The sequence below is a fragment of the Athalia rosae genome, chromosome 1 (assembly GCF_917208135.1).
Source record: "Athalia rosae chromosome 1, iyAthRosa1.1, whole genome shotgun sequence".
NCBI lineage: Eukaryota > Metazoa > Arthropoda > Insecta > Hymenoptera > Athaliidae > Athalia > Athalia rosae.
The window spans coordinates 16127025-16154561 of NC_064026.1; the positions used below are offsets into that span (position 1 = coordinate 16127025).

The 27537-nt window shown below is 35.1% G+C and overlaps 1 protein-coding gene across 50 annotated transcripts in view; it reads right to left on the minus strand.

The window, feature by feature from the left end:
• Nucleotides 1-27537, minus strand: part of LOC105690568 (calcium-activated potassium channel slowpoke) — an 89821-nt gene that overhangs the window by 38100 nt on the left and 24184 nt on the right. For 16 of the 50 annotated variants that reach the window (XR_007279354.1, XM_048658246.1, XM_048658218.1 and 13 more), the window contains exons 2-6: nt 23696-23757; nt 23132-23234; nt 22027-22290; nt 21190-21357; nt 4203-4294 (exon numbers count right to left, since the gene is read on the minus strand). Coding sequence is in view for 49 of the 50 variants with exons in the window: in XM_048658246.1 (XP_048514203.1) it covers nt 4203-4294; nt 21190-21357; nt 22027-22290; nt 23132-23234; nt 23696-23757 (689 nt within the window). In the remaining variant the exon portion in view is untranslated. Of the gene's footprint in view, nt 1-4202; nt 4295-11612; nt 11705-15135; nt 15228-21189; nt 21358-22026; nt 22291-23131; nt 23235-23695; nt 23758-27537 lie in introns of all 50 variants that reach the window. The other 34 variants (XM_048658349.1, XM_048658331.1, XM_048658274.1 and 31 more) reach the window with 6 other exon arrangements.

Genomic DNA, 27537 nt, shown 5'->3' on the forward strand with positions numbered 1-27537 from the left:
GAGATGAGAGATGGCACACATATCAATGAAAACTCAAGTTCTGTATAATATTCAAGAAAATTTGCGAAGATAGAAAATGATTTTCGTCGATTTTTTCCACCTTTCTCACTCTTTCTTTCTTTCATCGCAGTATAGAAAATAAATGAGGATCGATTTATTTCCTGGTTAATCGAGTATTATCAGAACACCCACGTTATAGTGTCTTTGTGAAGGTACGCACACAAACCTCATTCAAAAGTGGCGCATGTAAACACTACGCCATTTGATTTAGGTTGGCGCAAAATATCCCTGGTCGAATTTACAGCTGCGCCACAGCAGAGGTGGGGGGGATCCGGCGCCGCTCGACTCGCATCAAACGGCCACTATCTGTCATGTTCCACGGCGTATTTACCGAAAATATTAGAATTATTTGTCGATAATATCGTAGAAAACACGACCGATGTTATTTTGGGCAGAGAAATGATATGGTGAATTAGATAGGATAGGATGATCTCCGTCGATGACAACGTAAACACTTGCCATTGATGCATCCGAAATGATTGTTCTAAGAAAAGGACAATAAACGAGACGCATTAAGGATAATTGCATGCTAACTTCTGACTGCTAACTGCTTTAGACTGCTAACGCGTCTCGTTTATCGTTAAATCATCGTTAAATGGCTGTGTCTGTTTTGTGAGGTTAACACGCCGTGGATCATGACAGATCGTGGCCGGTCGAGGCAAGTCGAGTGGCGCCGGATCCCCCCCACCTCTGCTGTGCGCTGCTGTAAATTCTACTAGTGATATTTTGTACCAACCTAAATCAAATCGCGTAGTGTTCACATGCGCCACTTATGAATGAGGTTCGTGTACATAAGTATCGAACGATTGAAAATATTTTATAATTCCGATAATCGATTCATGGAGTACACTTATAATTGTATTATATACTTAATCGATTTGAACTGAACGTGTTTCGTACATAGAGTTATATGAATATGCATATGTATATGGGGGATTCCATGCGAAATCACCGAGGTTTTGACCTGACCCACTTCGATTTCGCTGAAACTTTTTTGACGTTCTCTATCTTACCAAAGACATTTTTCTGAATTTTTTCAGATTTTTTACCCAACCCAAAAAACGTTACGAATTTTTGAAAAAACCGCCCTTTTTTTTAAATTGCAATAACTTTTGCAAAAATTGACCTTTCGGCTCGTTTTTTTTTGTAAAATTTTTGTTTTTGAATGTAGGTTTCAGAAAAAATATATTTTTTTTTTCGAAAGTCACCATACATGAAATATTTCAGTTTTTTCAATAAAACCGTCATTTGTTCGAATTTCGACCCTTTCGATTTTCAATTTTCTTTTTTTAAAAAAAACTTCAACTAAGACAGTATTTAACCCCGCTATTTTAATTTTGTGCCGACTTTCCATTCTATTTGTTTTTTTTTGTATTAAAAATAAAAAAATTTCTAAATGTGGCTTATTTTTTTTGACTTTGCGCTGAAATTGTTTTGGATTGTTTTTAAAAACTTAGAAGATAAATAAAATTAGATCAAAATAACCGTAAAATTTTGTAATTTTGGCCGAAACCTACATGACAAAAAAAAATTTTACAAAAAAAAACGAGCCGAAAGGTCAATTTTTGAAAAAGTTATTGCAATTTGAAAAAAAGGGCGGTTTTTTCAAAAATTCGTAACGGTTTTTAGGTTGGGTAAAAAATTCAGAAAAATGTCTTTGGTAGGATAGAAAATGTCAAAAAAGCTTCAGCGAAATCGAAGAGGCCGGCTCAAAACATCGATGAATTTGCATGGAATCCCCCATATATATTACGTAATATCCATGGGTCTGTATTAGTATATTTATACAATATTTAATAACCGGGTTATGTCGTATGTATAACATATAATATATGTACTTCTTATTAGATAGAAACACCAAAATTTTTTAACAATATATAATATCGTAGATTGGTACATATTATGGGGTGGAACACAAACGTCAACGAATGTATTATACATCAATTAATTGATCGATCCATTAATTGAACAAAAGGTGCGATGTAGAGGATGCTAGATTCTTTCATGCTGGGATCAATGTTCGTCAATTGCTTACTCAATTCTGTGTTTTTAAGTGATCTAATATAACGAGAAATAATATTTGAATATATAGCGTGTATATACCTATGGTGTAACACACATACCTATGGTTATAAAGTTAGCAGGAGATGTTCGACGACAAAAAGAAACAGATAGATAAATTAAATAAAAGTACACTGACAGACGGACGTACGAACATACATACAAGCTAACCAGTCAGGGACTTTTTATAATCCATACAATTGCTAGGTGTGATTGGGAGGACAATGAAATAAAAAAATCGATAATAAAATTGTACGAACGCACCGGACGGTTCGATATCCGATTTAAAATGTTGGAAAAGAGACAAAAAAAGGAATAATAATTTCACTCCATCTTTTGAAATCCGAAGAGCAAAGAGGTATTTCGGGAATGAAATCAGCCAATAGCAAAGAATGTATACATTTTCCCACGACATTAATTAAAATTTGATTGGTTAATTCGTTATGGTTAAAGAAGAATCGAAGATTCTGATTTGATCTGATATCATGTAACGGTGAAAAAAAAAACGAATCACATCCAGAAAAACCAAAAAAAATTACAAAAAAAGAGTGGCCGAGGTACGTACACAAACCTGATTCATAATTGGCGTAGTTAGACCCTACGTGATATGATTTAGGTTGGTGCAAAATATCCCTAGTGGGATTCACAGCAGCGCCACGGCAGAGGTGGGGATCTGGCGCTGCTCGACCCGCATCGACCGCCCACGATCTGCCATGAGCCATGTGGGGTGTTAACCTTACAAAATTGACACAGCCGTTTAACGATGATTTAACGATGAACGAGACGCGTTAGAAGTGTTTACCGAACATATTAAAATTATCCCTAATACGTCTCGTTTATGGCCCTTTTCTTACAACAATCATTTCGGATGCAACAATGGCAAGTGTTTACTCTGTCATCGACGGAGATCACCCTATCCTATCCAATTCACCATATCATTTCTCTGCCCAACGCATCTCGTTTATTGTTAAATCATCGTTAAATGGCTGTGTCAGTTTTGTAGGGTTAACACCTCACATGGATCATGGCAGATCGTGGGCGGTCGATGCGGGTCGAGCGGCGCCAGATCCCCACCTCTGCCGTGAATTCCACTAGGGATATTTTGCGCCAACCTAAATCATATCGCGTAATGTCTGACTACGCCAATTATGATGAGGTTTGTGTACACACATACATAGATGTACAAAGGCGGTCTGAATTTGGAGACGAGAGAAAAGGGTTCCCGAATTCCTGGTTCGGGAGGGTGTTGGATAACGTTTTTTTCTATCTTTTCCGTTTTCATGTCAATTGAATGCGGTGTACATGGCGAGGATCGTTGATGGTGCTGGGAAATCTGTTTGGGTTATATCGATTGGCGTAACATGGTGAAACTAAATTATTACAATGCATATTGTATGCATACGTACGCCCGGTCAGGTTGATTGTGAATCGCTTGGCGTGTAAGTTAGCCACGAAACGATTCACAATCAACATAACCGGTCGTACGTGTATGGGGCACTTCATGTCAACTCAAACCGTAGATTCTGACGGTCTTTATTTTGTTCTATTTTGCAGCATTCGTATGTTCTATTTTTGTTCCATGTGACAGTGGTATCTTAAGTTTTCCTAATCCTCCGGTACATTAAATAGCGGTCTATCAGTTGTAACGTTCGCTTCAAAACCAATTTATTAATTTTCTCAAGTTAAACTTAATTTCCAAAATTTTCAGGTTCTTCGAAAACAACCATTTCTATAATACTTTGAACATACATTGCTCCATGAGAATATTGGACAAGAAGAAAAATTGATTTCTACCGGATATTTTACGTATGATATTTACAACAAATGCTGAAAAACCAAAACACATGGAGGATCAGGATCCGATCAAATCGACATGATTACCTCACTTTCAATTACGGTGGGTTCGATCCGATAAGAAATCTGTTCCTCTTTTTCTATCGAGGACAGGAGAGAAGGTATGAAGGAATGCGTGATTTGGAAGGATTTGATTTTTTTTCAAATATAGGTATAAATATTTGATTTTTAATATTTTTCTTTGTTTTTTTTTTGTTTGATTCTTGGTTTTTGTAATAATCTCTCACCTGCGACCTCGCTCGTTCTTCAAAGTGCCGCCGTACTTGTTTCGCGTTCCGATCAGGTCAATTATCTCGGGGATACAACTGGCGAATATGGCCTATACCACGTGATAGAAGAATAAAACACATAATATAATACTCGCGTAGGTAAAATTGAGAGTTTTGCGGCTTTTAAATTATTACTTTGTTCTTTTTTTTTCAAAATGATTCATCACATGTATGTAAAATTATTTATTATATAGATAAATTTTTTGTTCTTGTGGTTTGGTGTTCGTTGGAAAGGGTTGGGTTTCAAAGGGTAAGGTGATAGGATCTGTTCTTTTCTTCAGAGCTGTGAATGGGACTTGGGAACCTGAGTGATCATAATTATTTCGGGTTTTTTTTTGTTTTTCGGGGTTAAACACAGAATACAATTGGAATAATTTTGGTTCATCTACCGTGCGGGCGACACGCGGAATCACATAGGGAAGCCACTGGCACTCTCATAGATAGTGCGTTATAATACCGCTATGCAATCCGCGGGCCCATTCAATTATATAATGATTATAATGATAATAATGATAATAATGATAATAATGATAATAATGATAATAATGATAATAATAATAATAATAATGATGATGATGATGATGATGATGATGATGATGATGATGATAATGATAATAATATAATGATAATGATGATGATGATAATGATGATGATGATAATGATGATGATGATAATGATGATGATGATAATGATCATGATGATCATGATGATGATGATGATGATAATAATAATAAGATTGAGATTAAGATTAAGATCGATAATAATAATAACAACAACAAGAACAATTATAGTAATGATAATAATATGTGTATACATATAATAGAAAATATGTGACGAACGCGTGGTGTTATATTCATATATATATGTATATATAATTCATATCAATCTGAAGGGCAGGGTGAATCATAGGCTACCTACCTACGCCTATTCCTACACACCTACACCTAAACCTAGGCCTATTATATTTTAACTGTATCTAATTTATACATATATGTATATATATGGGAATCTATTTTATAATTATATAATTTATATAATTATAATATAGATTCACTAAATTTGGTTTTATCATACGTCCACCTCACAACTGCATCACCTCTTCAACGGGGGCAGGTGTTGTATTTTCTATTTCTCATTCATTCATTTATTTTTATTTTTCATTTACTTATTTATTTATTCATTTATTTGTTCACATTTTTTTGCGACTCGCACGGTCTAGGGCAGAAAATTTTGTTGCCAATTCACTTGCTTTTTGAATAACTTTTTTCCTCTTCATCTCTTATCGTTAATCGCTTTTTTATTTTTTACCTATACATAATTACGGATAGTTTGAATACTACGTGAGATTTACGTGCTATGAAAAAATATTGCGCGCCTATTTTATTTCCAATAATTTCGTAGATGATGAGTATATACGATCAACAACAGTGATAGACAATATATAGAAATCAAAAATTGAAAATAAAATTAAAAGATTTCACATTCACCCTTTGAGAATTCCTTGTTCTCCATAGATGTAATTGATTTGCTAATGAACTAATAACTGGTTACGGTTAGTTTATTTTTATTTTTTGGTTTTTCAATTAGTGAGCAATGTTAGTGTCTGGTTAACTGTATAATACACATATATTAAATCACTCGTTCATACTAGCGCTCAACACAGCCGAAATAAATACGAGTACAATAATCAGCATAACGGTTACGTGATTGATAACACGACAAAACATAATGAATGAACAAATTAATTAATAAATAAATGAATAAGTACATGAGTACGGGTCATTGAATATTTGATAGACTGATAAAGAGAAATAAACATCGCACTGCAACGTACTAAAAACTATTGTTAATTTAACAAATCATAATAGTAATAACAGCAATAATAATAACCTAATAATTGCAGTGATGATGATGATAACAACAACAGCAACAACAACAACAACAACAATAATAATAATCGTAATAATAACAACAATAATAACGATAATCATACTCATAATAATAATAATGATGATGATGATGATGATGATAATGACAGTAACGACAGTAATAACGCAACACGGTGGATACATATACATTGTGTGTATAATACAGAGTGCCCAATTGAAATGAATTCGATTTTCTAAAAAATAATTCATTTCATCGAAAAATAGTTTGGATTAAAATTGTTGGGTTTCAAAGAGATCCCGGAATAGTGACATTCCTACGGGACTAGGCAGCTAAGAAGACTTGGGATTTGTGTCAGTTCAAAATTGCACAAGCTAATTGTAAGCACAGACAGTATGCTAGCAATAAGTTATAATCATTGAGAACTTCTGATTACTTGGAGCTAAGATTATTCATTTTCCTTTGTTCGATAATCGAGTTCCTTATTTGATAAAAAAGATGGATATCTGGTAGAACTTTGATCTGAACTATTTTTTGATACGATGAATCAATATTTTCTTGAGATAATCGGACTATTCGTTTGAATTGGGAGACCCGGTGTATACGGAGCCAACGATAATAACGAAAATACATTTTCAATGAAATAACACACAATTAAAAATGCTGTGATAAAACAAAACAGTAAGGAAAAAATTATTCCGAACCATTCGCGGTATTTACGAATTATCGACATTGCGCTCTAATGATTGTCATGTGATTTTAGTAATTGGTTAAAGGAAATGTTATTTGAATTCGAGAGTGGTGTCAATACAATTCTGAAAATGCGCGATTTCATATTAGCTGCGTATGTAAGCTTGACTTTTTCATAAGTGTCGTAGTTAGACACTACGCGATATGATTTAGGTTAGCGTAAAATATCCCTAGGGGGAATTTACGTACGATGATGAATGCGGGTCGAGTGGCGCCAGACCTCTGCCGTTGCGCTGCTGTAAATTCCCCTAGGGATATTTTTCGCCAACCTAACTCATATCGCGTAGTGTCTAACTACGCCAGTTATGAATGAGGTTTGTGTACGTACAACAACATTTTACGTGCAGAGGAATAATTGTTCGTATCCGGCAAGTGCAGTGCGTTCTTTGGCAATAATGAAATATCATGTATTGGGTGTCCCGTTTTAAATGTACTATTCTGATGCTCAGAAAAATGGGCTGGTGCAGAAAATGTTTCTGTCAACAGTTTCAAAGTTCGAATGGGGGGAAACATTCTACAGATGCGATCTCATCTTTCTCAATCTCAGTTGAATAGCCGCTGGGATCAAGAGACGACTTGGAACGGGCTGTGATGCTGATAATTTAAAAAAATCGACAAACTTCAAATTTTCACAATTTTTGATAGCAAGAAGAGATACTTAGGTTTGTCAACTAGTCAGAATTTGAAAAGTAACGATCTTCAAAATTCTGGACGAGTAACAGTAAAGTAAGAACAAATCACCCATCATTAAAAATCGCAGGGGCAACAGCAACTCCATTGAATTTCTGGCGTATGTTACATCGAGACGCCAAATGAAAAAAGAACCCAACTCGATCGCGATTTCACATGAACACATGTAGTCCGCCGCATACGAACTCTAAAATTTCTGTGGAGTACATTTTACTGAAGATCCGATTTTTTTCGAGTAGTCAAAACAGATCAATTAACATAGGTTTGCCCTGTATACGTGACCTATTGGTCTCATTGACAATAAATTCGTAAAAATATCATCAACATTGATCGTGTTTCTTGGGGGTCATGAGCTAATTTTGTTTATATCTGTAACATAAATTTAATAATTACCTAGTTATTCATACGTATACATATGTATATGAATGTGAAACGACTAGCATGTGCCACAGGTACGATACGTACGTACCTATATCCGAATGTGAATATGTCTGCGATCGAATAAGGGTGATCTGCGTGTATTTTATTTAGTCGATTTTTCTTTCTCCTTTAGTTAATTATCGATCAAATATTTTACAAATCAGCTTATATCGCTTGGCGTGGTGTGACGTGTTAGCATTGTGATGGTTGTAATTGTCATACATATACTCCTCGTATTAAACACAGAATTGGACAAATTGATAATCATGACTATAATGCTATTTATCTATAAACAAATTAGAAGAAATGGTACGAGAAGAAGAAACAAAATTATAAGTACCTAATACAATAGGTAATGTACAAATCTGTGAAGGCGTGAAATTGAACGGTAAAACTAGTAGAATAAAAAAGAGAAGAAAAAAGAAGATAAAATTAATTGGAAAAATTGCAGCTAGTCTACTTATAGTGCCTCAGCAAATACATCATATATCTATATTATATTAAATAATCATATTCTGCCATTTTCTATTAATTAACAACATTGAAACAAAACGAATGAAAATCGTTTTTTGCAGGGAACATTTCGCGACGAATTATAGAGAACATCACGGAAACAGCCGTTTTTGCAAAAATTCTAATCACCGAAAACTTAAACGGAATAACCGTGAAATTGTTTTCGGTGTAGGTACTAACATGAATGATTTTTGTTAATTTTAGTTTCAGGCGTGATTTTCCTCGGACAAGATCGGCAGGGCCTTAAAAAAAAAATTCACTCGTCGCGCGACAGGTTCTCTGTAAAAAACTAATCGATCAATAATTAATTGCAGCGTTGAATTCTGTTGAGACGTGCAATGAAGTGCTGAGATCGAACTAATTGCAAATATTTTTATTCATAGCCGATGTGCCTATATTATGCCTGCACCCCGCTACCAGTCAACACACATTGTACATTAATGCAATTATTCCTCTAACAATAAATGAAATTTATTTCAGCCGATTTTTAAAAATTATCGCAACCTTAGATTTTTATTCAACTATACCTATACAATATACGCAGTTTCATCTCTCATAAAAATTAACTTGAATAATTTCAAAAGAATATCACATAACAATACTAATAATCATTAGGTTTACACATGATACCACTCGGAATATATATATATATATATATGTATATATATATATATATATATATCTCTTTTTTCGTACCGTGATACATCAATATAGGTTTGTAAATGGAATTTTCTACGGATATCTAGCGAAAAAATACTAACGCATGCCGCGAAGAAACTCAACAGGCATTTCAAGTATTCAATTTCGGGCTACTCATGTTCGTCTATCGAGCTGTACGAAGGTGGTGTATATACACGTGGCACTGTGCATGTAAATATATTATATACCAAATATCATACAGGTACACATTTTTTCCTTCCAAAAATTCATTTTTTTTTTTTTTTCTTCGATTTTACTTTCCTTGCTCGGGTATTGAATAACCAATAATTTACACGGACATTTTTTCGAGCGTTTCATCCATATGGAAAAAAAAAAAAAAAATACAAATTTGAAATTGTGCCAGAAAAGAAGGGGGTGCTTTTTTTTGGCGGTATATAATTTTTTTTATTCTTGTGCATTCATAGATATATCATACGTAGAGGACACCAAAGGTTCTTTATTTTTCTGCATATGTGCACGGCGGGTATAATTTGCATACCTGTACGCTAAATAATGTAGGTGATTTTTTAAACAATTTTAAGGGTTGAAACATTCGCAGCGCAAAATAATAAGTTAACAAAACGATTCATTTTCGTTATCGAATATCACGAAATCAATGGAAATAATGAACAGTCAAGAACTGAATTATTCTTTATATCTAAACAAGGCATACTTAATTATTGATTATTTATAATGTGAAATAAATCAGAAATATTTGACCTGAAATATTTCTATGAAAGTAAAAAGATGAAAAATAATAACAACCAAATTGTTACGGAAATCGGAAGATTAAAATTTACGATAAACCGATGAATTCACCGAAGTAAACTCAAATATCCTTCACGTGACGTCGTTCGATAGTAATTTTTGGCAGAGGCAACAAAAAAAGGGCGCCCTGCGTACAAAAAAGAATAAAAGATCGATATTTCGGTTGCTTTACGAATGGTATTTTAAACTTATTCCAGCGTCGCCTCTAGGGACGAATGACTTCCTTTTATCGTTGATATTTATACGAAGGGAGAATAGGTTACCTCGAAAAAGGGACAGTCGGATCCCTATTCAGGAAGAACCGCGCCGTTTAAATGTACCGAGTAGCTATCGATGCGGTAAAGGTTTATATCCAAAATAGATGAAATGAAAAACGAGAAGAATGAATAAATTCGCCGGGTCGCTTACTACCTCGGGTATGATGATTAAATGACACGGAGACAAACAATTTTTACAATTTTGCCTCTTTCAAAAGTAGTTAATCAAAAAACAAAATGGCCGGTGAAATTTACATGCCATGTGTACGTATATAATATACGGATCAACATACATGGATATTTGGAAGCCAATCATATCAATGAAATTCGAAAGCGCAGATCGATTTTCCCAATTTTCAACTACTGTCATAAAACTGATTTTTCATAACGGCAAGAACAAAAAAAAAAAAACCAGAAAAAACCAGAAAATATCGTACATAAGTAAGATAATCAAAGCATTGTTGTCATATCAGCGCATCAAAGATATACCTAATACCTATAATGTATTCCCTAGTTAACAACTGTCTGAGAATTGATACAAATTAGAAAAAGATAAAAAATCAAATCGAACAAACAAAATGAAACGGGGAATAGAAAAGAAAAAGAACGATAAATTAGTAAAATGTGATAATAAATAAGCGGTATATATTATAGTAACAATAGTGAATCACAGGCACAGGGCTTAACGGTATAAAGTTAATGTATTTAAAATCCTGGGATGCGTGTTATACGATCTCTAGATTATATGGTTAATGGATCATTTGAACATAAATACTGAACCAATAGTTAGGAGTCTTGTTATACATAAGAGCAGATTACGGAAAGTAACAAACGGCGCTACCCGGTAACAACATCCCCTCTTACATTTCCGGACAGAAAAAAATACCAATAACCATTTGAAAAAAAAAAACAAAGAAAAAAGAACACTCCCCTTCTTTTAACAGAGTTCAATGCACTTGAAAATATCCTTGTAAAATTTCCATCCCGATAAAAGCTCCCTGGAGCGTACGTACACATTGTGTATACATACACAGATTTTATGAATCGGACATTATAATTCCGTGAAGAAAAAGGAGATTAAAAAGCAAAAGAGAAGAAAAAAAGATACGCGGAACAAAAAGTTTTTTCCAACAATCAGGTTATAATATTCGGGAGAGGGTGGTCAGAGAAGAGAAAAAAATCAGAGATGAAGAACATCGAGGTTACATAAGTGTGGGGTGTACCGGGCACGCGGGTCGATTACTGCAAGTCCGTGATCCGTATGTACTCTTATTTTAGTGTTCCCCTTTTTTCTTGAGTATAATAATATAAATATGCGACTACGAGGGAGGGGTTGTTAATTAATTAGGGGTAGGTGTCCACGTAGGATGAATGGTACGCCCACCTTCGTCCTCGCTCGCGCTTGTACTGCCCGCCGTACTTGCAGCGATTCGCAGCTAGCTCGGTGATCTCTGGGATCCAGCTGGCAAACACCGCCTACACACCCACAATCATCCGTTGCCGTCAGAATAATGCCACCCTATTATCTCCTCAATTTTACATCTATGTATATATGCATTTAGATATATATATGTATATAAATATTTTGACTTTGTCTTCATATATTGCGTTATAATCACGCCTTAATGTATGCACATCGATTGCCCTTGCTTATGCACTTGTGGCGGGCGGAGCTTTTATTGAAGCTTGCAGCCTGTTTCACTTTCTTCTCATTTTTATTCTTTGTTCTTTCTCCAATATATTATTATACCAATTGTTCCGTTAATCACCAAATTATCCTGCGTCATCTATTACTTATTACGTGTATTTTATAACCAATCACAGCAGCATTCAAACGACGGGGACAAAGTGTTAGCGTATAGTAAGCACAGATGTTAGATATTTCGTCCAAGATGTTAGAACCAGATGTACTGAATTTTGCTAATTTCTATTAGACTTTATTATTCCTTCGTTATCACATTATGTTAACTAGTAAAATAGATGGAGTGTCGTTTGATTATTGCGTTTTGATGAAGATATATATATTTCGAAATGTAGAGACAATTACTTGGCGAGAAGTGAAAATTACCAGATCACGTGAATCGATTTTCAATGGTCTCGGAGATTGAGTCGATATATATTTTTTGTTCTTGGTGGAATGCGTTCGAGTTTTCCTACTCTTTACACGAGATTGATATGAAGGAAACCCCAAGATAACCGGTTGGCAACGTGAAACATGGAGGAAGATTTCAAATACTTTCTAGCCCTGAAAAAAAAAAAAATTCTGAGGTAGTTTTATGGGGTTCAATATATTTAGCTTTCTCTCCGAAATAACCCTGTGGTATTTTAAAAGAAATGAAAACTTCGAAGCATTTGCCAGAACGAAATACTTATACCGATTAAGAAACAAGCCTTTTTCATACATTTTCAGAGATTCTAGCCGTAAGTCGCAACTTTTGCGGACCATAAATTGTTAATACGACACGATTGGGCAATTTGAGAGAATTTTTTCTCAGCCCTATGTTTTGTTTCATCCGTATAGTTGTGAGAAGTGGTTCATGTGATCAGAAGGAATAACGTGTCAAATTCAACTCCCTCAATATCCAATCTCCATGCAGCTGATCTCATTCTATCTGTCCGAGTTTTTACATTATAAATGCTAGTTTTTGAAATTGGAAATCAATTAGTCAATAGCAGCTGATTTCATTAGTAAAAAAAACTTTTTCTTCCTTTTCCACGGATTCGATTTGCTTTGATTTTTTTCTTTTTTTACGAATCGAGGTAAGTGAACAAAACTCTCACACAGCGAGCCTACACTCTAGCAGATCGGGTTCGTGAATCACGTTGAGAATTCTCTCGATTTCTGGTTTTCTGAAATATATTTTTTCCTTCATATCTAACACATTGTACGCTTGAATAATTTTCATCTGTGTACTAATCGTCCGTCTATCATTTTCACTTTTCGAGAACTGTTCTTTTGAGAATCATTTTTTTCAACGCGAATTTCACCCGCGACCCGCTATCCTTACAATACCTATTTGGAAACACAAAATTCACCGCACGATTGTGATACCGGGACGAAAACCAACTGACACAAATAAATTTATGAATTCGTAAGTTCTTAATAAAACGGTGTACATAGAATCATTGATCAAGTCAATATGTAATTACAATACGTATAGATAAACATGTAACGTACACCTACTACATCAATAAATCTCATTTTCTTCTAATTAATATGAATTTTAATCATACGTGGAACGTATTTTTTGCATCCGTCGTTAAGCATGAATATTTTCATTTAATTGTTGAATTTTTTTTTTCTTCCGTTAGCATCGACTTTTATAATAATCTTCTTTCCACGTATATTGCGCTTATATATCACATCATTAAAAAAATAGATTCGAAGTATGTTTATGTGATTCATTATAGCATGAGAGTGCATATCGCTGATCGAATTGCGCCTATTTTATCAAAATTCATCTTTCATTTACTTGTTAGCGCACACTCACATCCTATTACATAAATATTCACTCACTACTTACATATGTATATACATAGTATAAATATAACAATAAACATGTGCACGATCTATATACATATACCTGGTATATTACATGATGTGAATATGAAATCCCGCGATTCCAAAAAAAGCGTTAATATAACTTGATAACAACAGCACTAACGAGAACAGCAACAAAAATTCAACTCTGACAAAAATCGATGATAATAACAAGGACAATAATAACATAACAATAACAATAACAATAATAATGATGATGATGATGATGATGATGACGATGATAACAACAACAACAATAACGATAACGATAATAACTACGATGATGATGATGATGATGATAATAATGACCATAACGAATATCAACCATCACAAAAAATTTTTGTAGCAGACTAAAGTGGTATTGTGCATTTTATTACAATAAACTATTGTTAGTTTGATAATATAAGTATATATATATATATGTGTGCGTGTGCGTGGGTGTGTTGGTATTGATATAATACACACTCACACACAGAGCAATGTAAATGTATTGCTGTGTGCAGAGAATGGAAAAAATACAAAAAAAAATATTGAAAATAAAAATATTAATTGTGATTCTAACACAATGTTTTTTATAACTATATAATATTGAAATTGTTATTTAAAATATTATACTACATTTATTACTAGATATATTTCTATATTAAATATATGGGGATGCGATTAGCGTGCTGCAATATTTTCGTGCAAAATAGAATAATTATGTATGTGTGATATAATTTTGTGCCGTACGAATAACACGAGGTTGTTATTCGAACGGCGTTTGGTAATTTAAGCAAATCGTTAAAAATTAGATAGGTACGTATACGTACGAGGATTTATTGAGTAATTATTTCAAAATCACAAGTTCAAGTTAAGAAAGACACAAGAATAATTGTTCGGATAATAAATTTCGATCTCATTGTTAATATGAAAATTGAAAAGTGAAGGTTTCCTTTTTCGAGCATAAAACATCTGAGAAATTGTTCAATGCGATTATTACCGGTTGCGTCCGCCAAGGCTTTTATTGACGGAGAAAAAGAATTTCGAGAATTTGTCAACCACAATTTTTCCGCAAATTTTTTAATGAGACTTCCCATCCACGCGAATTTATGTACTCATGTACAAGAAATGATCATACAGAACTAATACCAAGAGGCTCAGAGCGGTTAGTTATTTAGTGAAGTTCATTTTAGCAATTACTCGTTCTTCTCTTTTTTCCTCTTGAATCAATACACCGCGCGGGAAATATCGAGCAAAATCATCACGATACGCTTTCATATTTATTACTAACAGTAAACATCAGAATTATGCAGCAAATAACTATTTATACTATGGTATAATAAGGTATAAAGGTATAACAGAGATGAGTGATGCGTTATAATACCTCTTTCCATGTTCCCGCTTGTATTCGCCGCTGTACTTGGATCTACTGCCTACGAGCTCTATAATCTCTGGTATGCTACTGGCAAAAATTGCCTGCAAATAGAAATCAAACCTGGAAAACACTACGCCACTATGCATTACTAATATAAATTCATCTAAACAAATGCTTCTTGCAATACACAGCAGAAATTTGTTTTTTTTTTTATTATTTATTTGTTGATTTTTATCGATCGTTTTTTGCTTTCAAATATGCGGTGGTGATTCTCATCCTGTGTGTTTGTGTATAACGATTAACGGTGGGTAACAAAAATAAAAAAATAAATAAATAAATAAATAAATAAAACAAAAACGACGATCATCCGGCGAATTATGTAACAAAATTCTCATTTTCGTTTAGATTTGAACAAAAAAAAAAAAAACAGAAAAAAAATTTTCCCTTCTCTTTATTTTCAATCTACGATATTATCTTTTTCCGATTTACTGATCCATTTTTAAGAGCCACTGAGGAAATTGAAGATTACAGATAATATTCTGGTACATACATTTATAGTACACGTGAAAATAGGACAGGTATGAGTGTAGTTTTCAGAATATAGTCGCACCGATTGTATTAATTTAGTTTCTAATCCAATGAGTGTATAGTTACTTACAAGGGTAATTAATATTTAGCATGTAACGAAGCGAAAAGCAGCGGAAGATAGAAAAGCGATTTATATAATTGTATAGTAGAAGCTGCGGTGCGTTTGCGAGTGATAGATGTGAGCGATTTTCTTTTCTTTGATTCATGCTTATTAACTCAGCAAGCGAAAAGATTAATTCAACAGTGATTACAAATTCCTAAAGATCGCTATCCGAAAATTGTCTGTGATCCTACGATAAATTACGTAATGTGATTAACGGTGAATAATTTCGCGTAGGTATTGTTCTGTAGAATACGCAACTGTAGTTTTTTGGCCGTTTTTTATCCGGCAGCACGCGATGTGGCCGTGAGGAATGCAAGAAATAATGGAAACGAATTTGCCAAATCTAGTTAGATCTGAATTAGCACAATTTTAGATCTAACCAAAAGTTTTCAAACACACGGATCAAATCAGGTCTCAAAATTTATTCCAGCTGGGGACATAATGTTCTAGCTAGAAATGCTAAATTTCTGTTTCAATGAAAACCAAAAAATTTCAGCGTTGCGTTTCAATTTTCATCAAACTAGTAACAAGAATTCACCGATATCCACATGATCTATATTTAGACGTTGACGAATGACGATTGATTATAGGCGCATGGGACGGGTTTCTACGATATTTTTTTATCTGATAATTACATTAGGATGATGTCTAATCGTAAGGGTTTGATGTTAAGGTCTCCTTGCAAATTTTCTTCCGCTCACGCGTCCCGTAATGATTATTTTCAATCGAAAAGTAACGTTGGGGCTCAACAGACCTTAGTATCTATACCGATGAATTGTATAGGATATTATTAGTGTGTAGGTTCGATGAAAAATGAATAATTAATGTTAAAACTATTTGAACGAATTTATATAAAATCTAAAGACATTTCAGCTATTATCAAAACTGTAATATAATCTTAAGAGTGTTCAAGAAAGCGTACCACATTTTCTGGAAGTGCATCATGCCATGGTAATAAATATACGTGATGAGAAGTAGGTATATGCAGCTTACAACATTGCAGAGAGAAAATATTTCATGAACTAATTGCAGGTACAGGAACAAGAAATTTAGTTATGAATTTTGAAATAATGAAAAATGCTTGCGAAAACCAAAAAATATTGTAACAGTGATCACAGAGTTGCACGGATATGTATTCTAATCGTGTTTCAGTAATTGAAATAAAATTACAGAAAATTAAAACTAACCGGTATGAATAAGTATTGAAAAATAATACCATGATATAAAAAAGAAAATAAACGTGACAGCATACAAGCGTGTATCGAGATAATTTATATATTACGAACACCGTGGTAGTATTTGAAAAATATTTCCCAAATTTAAAAAAATATTTCATTCTGTTGACATTAAAAAAAAATGTATGCTCGATATTTTTCGCAAATTATTTCATACGATGTGCAATGCGTATCAGCTGCTATTACAATAACAATTCTAACGTACCGTACATGTTATTTATATATTTTTTCTAAATAACGTGGTTAATTGCTCGATCGTTAAATAGATGTTTAAAAAATATGGAGGTATTACAATTATTGAAAACGAAAAACTGAACGCAAAAAAAAATAGATGAAACTGAATGAAATTAAAAAAAAAAATTATAAATGTACAAAAAAAAAACACATATAAGCTCCATGTATCATCAGGTACCAATCATCAAGCTTACACATTTATACACGTTTTTTCACGTAAGTACTTTGAAGAAGAGAAGAATTAAATCCATATACAAACGCATACTTGGTTTGTTCATAAGTGGCGTAGTTAGACACTATGCGATGTGATTTAGGTTGGCGCAAAATATCCCTAGCACAGCAGAGGTGGTGATCTCGAGCGGTTCGACCCGCATTGATTGTACGAAAATTCCTCTAGGGATATTTTGCGCCAACCTAAATCACATCGCATAGTGTCTAACTACGCCACTTATGAACAAGCCAAGTGCAGATATACGTACGATATGTATATGTAGGAATAAATTTCAGCATAGTTCAGCATACGCATAAAAACACACATCAGCAAAACATCACGTACGATATTATTTACACATGTAATATACACGGACGTGAATATTGTACATAGATATATGTAAATTTATTATATCTATTATAGTATAGTGTGTAGATAATAACGGACAGACGCAATCGAAATCAAGCTCGCACAGACACCAACACGTCACTTAAGACCGCATGGCCCCGCTTTCTTAAGGTAGTAGCATAGGTATACGTATATTTAGTATACATAATAATATAATAGTAGACGATTTTAAGATTTCAAAAAGTATCATAATCCACTTGCATGTTTTACCAAGGATATAACGGAAAGAAGTTCACATCTATACAGGTAGAAGGTGAAACAGTAGTTTACATGCGAGACCGTAGCTCATTGACAAATTTCAACGAAATCGAACCGGATTTCCCCGGACAAAATGAAAAAAACCATCTGAAATTGAGTAATAATTATGAATAATAGTTCACATGATCAAAGACGGAATGACACCAAGATTTTCGGGATAAGTATAGAACAGAAAAGGACTGCAATTTCAAGATTTCTGTCCGTATGCCCAGTTATTCAGTCGAGAGACATCGACATGTATTTTATGTCATGATATTCCTCAATTTGTTCCCTTTATCTAGGAGTAATAAATTCCCAACCATTCAGTTTCCCAATGAGCCACGTCGCAGGTTAAAAAACTCGTTCGTTACATTATTTATTTCATTTTTTTTTTTTTCTTTCACTCTCTTCGTTTCTCGTCGACTCCGAGAATATACTTTGCTATGCAATCCACACAGATACAGATAACTCGCTTTTATGATAGAGTGAGGCGTGTAGGTTCCAGTACAATATCGGTCGCCGTTGGTATCTGCGTCCTAGTACTCAATCATTTGATTCAAATACCGCGACATGTAAAATAATTCTCTTCGAAACGAGAGTGGAAATACGAAAAGTAATGAGAAAAAAAAAATACAACGACAATGGCAGATGCCAAATGCGACCTAATAGATATACAGGCATAAGGCAAAGGTAGCCAGCCGGTCACACTAGTTTGTATAATAATAGTAAGAACATTAATCATAATGGCAACGATGATGATATAATAATGATAATAATAACAACATCATATCAACATGATAATCGAAAGAACAAATTAATTGTAATAAATTCTTATTGTTTTATTATTTTTTTTCAACCCTTGTCTGCACAAGATTAATATAAAATTGATTAATGTATGAGAAGAATTAGTTGAAAAAAAAGTCTTTGTACAGTGTGAATATATAGATGAGTTTATTCATTCAATTTTGAAGAATTATTAGTTCATTGAAAAGGTGAGAAAAAAAAAATTATTTCTTTCGTTTTAAACAACAAAATACAGCTGACGGAATTTTAACCGGATTGCAAAGGAAATGGAAGTATTAGAATTAGCGTGAAGCTGTCCCTTTTAAGCTGCGACGTACGTAAGCTTGGCGTGATCATAACTGAAATAGTTGAACACTATGCGATATGATTTAAGTTGGCGCAAAATATCCCTAGTGAAATTTACGTACGATGGATGCGGGTCGAGCGGCGCTAGATCCCCACCTCTGCCGTTGCGCTGCTATCAATTCCCCTAGGGATATTTCTCGCCAACCTAAATCATATCGCATAGTGTCTAACTATTTCAGTTATGACTAAGGTTTGTGTACGTATTACTTTCTGCCAAAACCTGACACAGATATACAATAATTATGCTTGATCAAATATATGAAAGTGCCTCAGAAAATCAAATGAATTCTTTGATCTTATCTTTTTTTGTTGATTCTTATCATTGGAAGAAAACTGTGGCAGGTTTATACCAAAGCATACACATACGTAGCTTTCTTGATATTAATGGCCGATTTGGTTGTGTTTGGTTGTGTTTGTTTCTTTCGATTCATTTTTTGCGTATATCATTTCTCAAAGTATTCGATCGAACGTAAACTCAAAGGAATAAAGAAACAAAAGTAGTTTTTCCTTGAATTTTTTACCAAGATTGAAAAATTAAAGGTTTTTGATAATATTTCAACCTGCAAAAATGTTGGGTAAAATTTAGCAGAATCCTTTACGTGTCATACTTCTGCTAAAAATTTCGGAAAAATCTACTTTCTTCCTTCGACCGTGACATTTATTGGGTAGGCATTATAAAAATTAGATTCGATTCTAATTTTGGCAAACGTTTTACGCATTAAATTGGAGCTTTCGTTTGAATGATGATGCAGCGATAATTTGACGTACTTATGTTTCATCCTTTTATATTCCCCCTTCTCATTTTCTTACATACGAAAATTTCAGTGATAATTTTTTTATAAAATACTCCCCGATGCTTCACCATTCGAAGAAAGTGACACCCAGCCTGCATCTCGACGTAGAAATATTATTAACAAATATTCGATCACCCCATGTAATATGATCATTGTATTGATCATTTTTTGAAAAGTTTTATCATTGTAAGGATGACTTTGTTTCCGGTTATATTTCATGGGGTAAAATATGTACTTATAATTTATATATATTGTATAAATAAATATGTACACCGAGTGCTTCTGTTGCAGTGTTACGAATAGTTTCAAATTGCGAGGTGGTGTTTCTCGTTTTACCTTTTCATCTTACGGCGTGAATTCGAAATCTCTGTATTGAACCAATTCTTCGTCGTAATGATCGAGAGAAACAAAAACACCCGTTCGTACACGTATGTATGCATAGTTTCAAACACTTGACAAGAAGAGCGTGAAAACGAATTTTTTAAGAACATGAATTTGAAGAATATCACAGTCGTACAGTGAAATGTTTAGAGGTCAAAGTCTGATACATAGGAGCGACTAAATTTAAATATTTTCGATATCTTTTTTCTTTTCTTTCATATCTTTGATCTGGAAAATCAAAATCAAAGGTGTGTAAAAAGAAAAAAGAAAAAAATTTTCAACCATCGAATCGCTCAAAGTTCTTTGGAGAAACCATCGGCGTCTTTTGATCAAATAATTAGATTTATGTATTCTGCGTAACAGAGTGATAGAATTGAAAAAAAATAAGACCATCTTTTGTTGGGGTAAAAATTTTTTTACCAAAAAACGCGCATATCGAGCCAATAATTATTTCCCTGACAAGTGTGAAAATGATGAACACATTTCTATATATTTCTTTTGAGAATCTTCATTTTTTTCCCTGGTTTTTATTCGTAAGGGGCGCAAAAAGAGAAAGTGGCGGTGGAGGGGAGGGAGGTTGGCGGGCAAGGGAGTTGGGGGTGAGGAAATGGTAGTAGTATATCATGAAGTTGTATATATATAGACACACATATGTATATAATATATGGATATTATTATGTATGAAAGTATAATAAGTGCATTAAGAAGAAATGATTCGCTTACCAAACCGACGAGTAGAAAAAACACTAGGAATGTGCGACCAAGAATTGTCTGGCAGAAAACGTCACCGTAACCAACGGTAGACATTGTTACGATCAGGAAGTAAACACACGTCCAGTAAGATAGATGTTGAGGATTTGTAAACTCGAACGGATCTCCGGAGTTCTCGAGCTTCAATTATATGAGAAAAAACTCATTAGTTATGAGATTATTTGATAAACGTGAATAAATGGTAACTCAGAAGATAAAATTTTTTTTTTTTGAAACGAAGTTTGGATTCTGATTTTGAAAATTGAATGCATGATAACGAGAAATCCTGCGGTTGAATATGACTTGTACGCACACGAACCTCATTCGTAAGTGGAGTAGTTAGACACTACACGATTTGATTTAGGTTGGCGCAAAATATCCCTAGGGGAATTTACAGCGGCGCAACGGCAGAGGTCTGGCGCCACTCGACCCGCATCCATCGTACGTAGGATACCCCTAGGGATATTTTGCGCCGACCTAAATCATATCGCGTAGTGTCCAACTACGCCAGTTATGACTGAGGTTTAGGTACATACGTATGTACGTACATTTATGATTACTCATTTGTTTCGCAGCAGAAAATTACGACTGCTCGTCGTGACTCTTATCCCAGTTGTCGCCGATAGGCCTGATTTCGGTTATCATCTTTATTATCATCCGTATTACCGTACAAAACTGTATTTTTGACACACGTACCCATGCGCTTAGTCTTTCCAGTCATTTGATAGAACGAAAATTTCGATAGATCGAAGTAATTTCGCGGTTTGTTTTTAACAAGAATGGAAATACAAATACAATAATATTGCTTACCAGATGAATGATACCTGCGGCAGTTAGCCATACGGAGATGAAAATTGAAACTAGCTGTGCGAGACGAATGGAACTCGACGTCTTTAATATATTTAGGTACTGTAGGATGTCGGGAACTGTCATCAGTCGTAGGGCTCGAAGGAACCTCAATCCTATCCACGTCCGGTCCAGATATATCGACACGAAAGACGGTGGTATCGTGAAGTAGTCCACGAACGAATACATCTCTAGCATGAACCACAGCTTGTCACTGGCGGCGATAAACTGTAATTTATTACAATTCAACTGCGAATTTAATTCACCATTTTCCTCAGCACCTCGCCTTTCTCATCTCCGAGAGTCAAAGCTGCTCCGATATTTACACAGGCAGGTATACGTATCTGTCGTGCCCCCCCCCCCCCCCCCCCCCCCCCCCCGCCCCACAAGGCACGAACAGCTCTGGTTGAGAACGAGGCGCTCGTTATAGTATACGCTTTTCCGGAAGAGCAGCTCGCGTATCAACATATGCCATATGAGCTGCTGCTGCTGAAGTTCAAAGCTTCAAGTATTCAAGTAGCGTGCATAGGTAACTCCCGAGAGCTCGTCAGCAGCAAGTTTGTTTATCCAATCAAAAAACTTACTACTGCAGCATCGCATTTGACAAAAAAAAATGAATAAATAAATAAAACAAAAAAAAAACCACAGTTCTCAACCATAAACTTTTTGTTCAAGTACTCATATTTTTTGGTTTCTTACATTTGAATAAACTAGAAATTAATTTTTTGAATTCACATTAAATAGGGTAACAATTTTTCGGGCTCAGTATTACACTCTACAGATTTTTTTATTTGAGAAGAACCCGCCTTGTGCCAAAAAAAAATATGTAGATGCCTTTGGAAAAAAAGGTTTAAATATTTATGATAACCTTCGGCAACCTTATTTACGCTGAAATACCGGTCAGGGCGATACGAGAAGCGGTAAAATTTTGGCGTGAGACCGGAAATCGGCGATTGGCCGTCGAAAAATTATCACCCCAAACTGCACAATGAATCTAACAATATTCTCAGATCCATTGCTTTCATGGTATATTATTCGTAGAATGTATATTTCAGAAAGAAGTACTTACGCGTATAAAAAAGTAGACCATAAAAAATATATTGAAAGCTAAGTCTATCTGCTGAGTAACGTTGTTACTCCACTTCTGGCACCGTTCCACCTTCTCGCTGCAACAGTTCGAATCAAACTTGACGTTAATTCAAACAGTCAAAAGTTTGTCTCCATTAATTCAGTATAGCCGAAGATCTGTCTAGATTTGCGATGCGCCTCCGTGAAACTTCTTTTATTCATTTAAATGAACTTATTCACTCATATTGGTATCGGTACGAGAACTTATACGATGCTACACATATAATGTATGTAGCAGTCATTCTTCGATCAAGTGGTTTTTCTTCCTGCCAAGATCTATAAGCCCTTCGTTTTGAAAAAAAAACGAAGTCTTTTCTTTTTTTACTCGAGATCTATACATATACTTTCCATGCTTGTCAATCGAATGAAATATGGTAAAGTTCTTGTTCAACAAAAATGGCAATGAGAAATGAAAAAATTTTCAAGGTTTGTAATTTGAACTGCAATGGAAACCATCGCGCTCGTAAAGCACCGTGATATTCGGGATCTCGGATTTGATACTTACTTGGAAGCATCGATGAAGTATATTATAAGCGATGCGATACTAAGAATGAAGACCAGGACCACCTGAAAAAAAAAAAAGATCCATTAATCATCTCTGAAATAAATTGTCGAGCTGCATGGATTCGAGTGAATGAATTAGTTAACAGATTTTGCGCATTTTTCCAGCGGGTCGTGCATATAATTGTAGCGGGACAACGTATAACTGGAATAATAATAACAGGTTAATGCATTGAGCACATGTACATAGGTAATAACCGTGTAATACATTTGCGCGTATATGAGGTGCTGCAGTTATCAGCTCGTTTATAACACCGCTAATTAATTCAGTGAGAAAATTTTATAATAAGATAAGCACACCGTGCGTTCTGGACCCAACGCTCCTACCAATTAACACCTTTTTTTTATCACACTCCATATTTCCGGACAGACTTATCGCGATCAACCGCTGTATCCTTTTGCTAAATTTTTCGCGCCATACGACACATTTTACTCCGATTAGTTTATCGTTAAATCAGACTCTAGCATCGTCGATTAAACCGCCGGTAATTTAATTAACTGGAAACTACGTTTGTCGGATGAGAATAAGATGTTCATCGACTTTACTTCGTTTCCATTTTTGAGGGATACGTCCTTTCTCTTATCCCTCAGATAAACGATGCCATCCATAAAACGAAAACATTAAATTCCGTCGTCGCTAATTTCATTTACTTTTTCGAGGGAAAGGTCTTTCGACTTCGAGCCCTCGATGTGGTCGAAAATCGCAGAGTTCGCAAAGTTACTCTCAAAAATAGAACCGAACGTCGCGGATGGAAAGATAAAGGAAGAGCGAGAGAGACTGGAGATATTTAGTGAAATGAGGGGTGGCGGTGGCAATTCAAGTTGTCGTGGAAGGTTCGAGGTCGGGTAAGGTCATGGTGCCTCGACTCTACTTCTTTCTTCTCTTCGTCGCCAACCGTTCCCCAGCCACGGTAATAATGGCCGATCACGATCACCTCAGATTTACACAAACTGTCATCGCATCGCGTAGCGTTACGTTGATTTCATTTATACTCGGTTACGGCTAAAGCCTTTGATTTCCTTCGATTTTCGGGCCAAAAAGATAGACCAGATTGATCTGTATCATTTTTACGTTGAATCAAACATCATTCCATGTCATTCGAAACAAACCATTTCCCCAACAGCTTCCTCGCGTAATGATCCTTCTCTAAATATCATAATTACAGGAGTGAAAAATTGAAAAATAAATAAATTGAGAACCATAGATGGAAAAAACGATCCGTTTAAATATACGTATATAGGTATATGTACGTTACGTATCTCGGGGTCTGACCACGTCGAACTCGCACTACTATGGGCTGACCTATAACGTTGGAATCTCCCGCAAGTTCGTTTGGCACGAAACGTTTTGGCCGACGCGGTGCACAGTGGAGAAGCTATAAAAGGTTTTTTTTTTATTATTTTATTTCGTTTTCTATTTTATTTTTTTATTTTCTCCTATTGAACAGGCAGCAGGCAGCAAGCGGCTAACCGCTATAAGAATAAATGGTTGGAAATACACCTCGGGTAGAAGCTTACACCGCCCCTCTCCGGCGAAGCCCGATTTTTTTTTTTTTTGTCCTTATTCCCCTTTTTCTAAAGTACCTATAACATCGAACGATATATCAGCGCGTTCTGTGGCCACCGCGGAAATTCGTGTATTCGTAATTCGGCGATTAACTCGACACGGAACGAGCTGACGGGAAGGGTGGGAGTTTAGACAGCGTGAGGAGGGCGGAAAAGAGCGAATTACTCGAACTCGGTCGAACATTGTGGAAAGAGGTAATGATTTCCCTTCATAAATTGATCTTCCCCTTCATTCTTTGCAGACCATACATATAAGATCTCTTTTTACATTATATTATTGGGATGTGTATTAGGGTGTATATAAAACGAAATCGCGTGTTCAAAATAGTAGCGAAAACTTGCATCTGACATTCGCATAGAATAATTTAACGCGACTCGTCCCTTCATTTCAGGTCTTATACATACATATATGTATAATGCATCGTATACGTATACCTCTGTAATAACGACGGCCTACCGATGAATTTAAACTTTGCCAATCCTTCCGTACCGACTCGAACACGTTGCAGGTTATGTATATGTATATTATACGTGTACAATGATGCAGCGATTTTCTTTTATCTGCGTGTAACTTGAGAAGAAAAATATTATGGCGTCTAGTTTATCTGCAAAAGCGAAAGCATCGACAATATGTAAAAGTCATCCACCGCACGATTCCGAGGCATCGATCCAATTCCAACTGTTTAGTTTTTTCAAATCTAAAAATTTATTAAGCTTATTATAGTACGTTGTGAATTACATAGAAAACTCGTTTGGCAAGCGGAAACGCACTTGGCGTGTCCTCATTATCGTCATGATTCTTTCATGCCACTGTACTATTTTGATATTTACATAAAATAAATGTATGATAAATTTTAAAGAAATTCGCGGCAATTCCATTCCACATTTCTAGCTCGGAATTATCGACGTTACATTTATATCATACGGTCTATACATATAGTCCTCATGTATACCTATGTGCTGAGCATTATATAAGTTCCTTATATTTCTACTTCATATCTAGGGCGCAGTTTATACTCGAAACTCTAACAATTTGTTCACAACGATGTATTATATAAGCAGAGATTTATATGGACGAGGGTGAAAATCTGACAGGAATACAAAGAAGTTGTTCGTCCTAAAAATACCGAGCGGAGCGTGTACCGGGTAGGTGAATACAAGGAATTGATCCGATGCAGGTGAACAAAAAAAAGGAAGGAAAAATCAGAGGGAGAAAGAAATACGAAAATCTTCTACGAGTGAGAAATTTCGTCTATTTATATCGTATTTATGACGTATGTATGTAACTACGTGCGCAGCAGATACGTCCACGCTGTGATTTTCCTTTCACCTAGTAATAATCCACCTTCGTTACTTATTCATAAAAATATCTAAAAACAATTTTTCCCTTCCTCGTTTTCCATCTATTTTTTCCATCTTTTGTTGGCAAGCGCTCACCGGCCAGCGATCGATGCGCATACGTTATCATCGTCAACCTATTTAGAGGGGTACGTTAACCGGACGTGACCCGCAACCACAAACACGCAACTATAGAGAGTTTCAGTTTGATAGAATGCACCGAAAGCATAGGTAGTAGCAAATGCGGCGGACCTACGAGTATTGTTGTAGTTCCGAAGAAAATGCAGCAGCTGATCGAACCGGAAGTTGTATCGCAGGAACGCGACCTGCACATCGAATCGAGGAGAGGAAAATCTCACGAATATACCTACATAACCGATCTCCTACCTACCTCTACCTGTTGAAACTTTAAGTGGACATCGCAGCTGGCTACTGACTTCAGTCCAAACTTTTTCTCATACGTGAACCGCTTTCAAACACGGGGTAACCTATATACTTTCGATCCTTACTATGTCGGGGTGGAGTGACCATGTTTTTTTCATCCTACAATTAATGGTTCCCAATTTCGGGTCACACTTGGAAATCTGATAATTTCTGGCGTTTGACCACCCCCACCAAGATTTGATCGCTATGGAGGAGCTCGAAAATATGTAAACACCACCATCCATTGACTTCGTCCTCCGCTGGCGTTTTTCGCTCCCGGAGAAAATTATTCCGAGGAAATGCGATTATTTGTAACCTGCATCGAGTATGGACGGAATTTAAGATTCTACGAATTTTCTTATTCCAACAGATTCAGTATCATATCAAGTTTTCTATAAATCCTTACACCTTCTTTCACCATCTCCGCTTTACTTAAACACGATCGATCATCGCTGCATC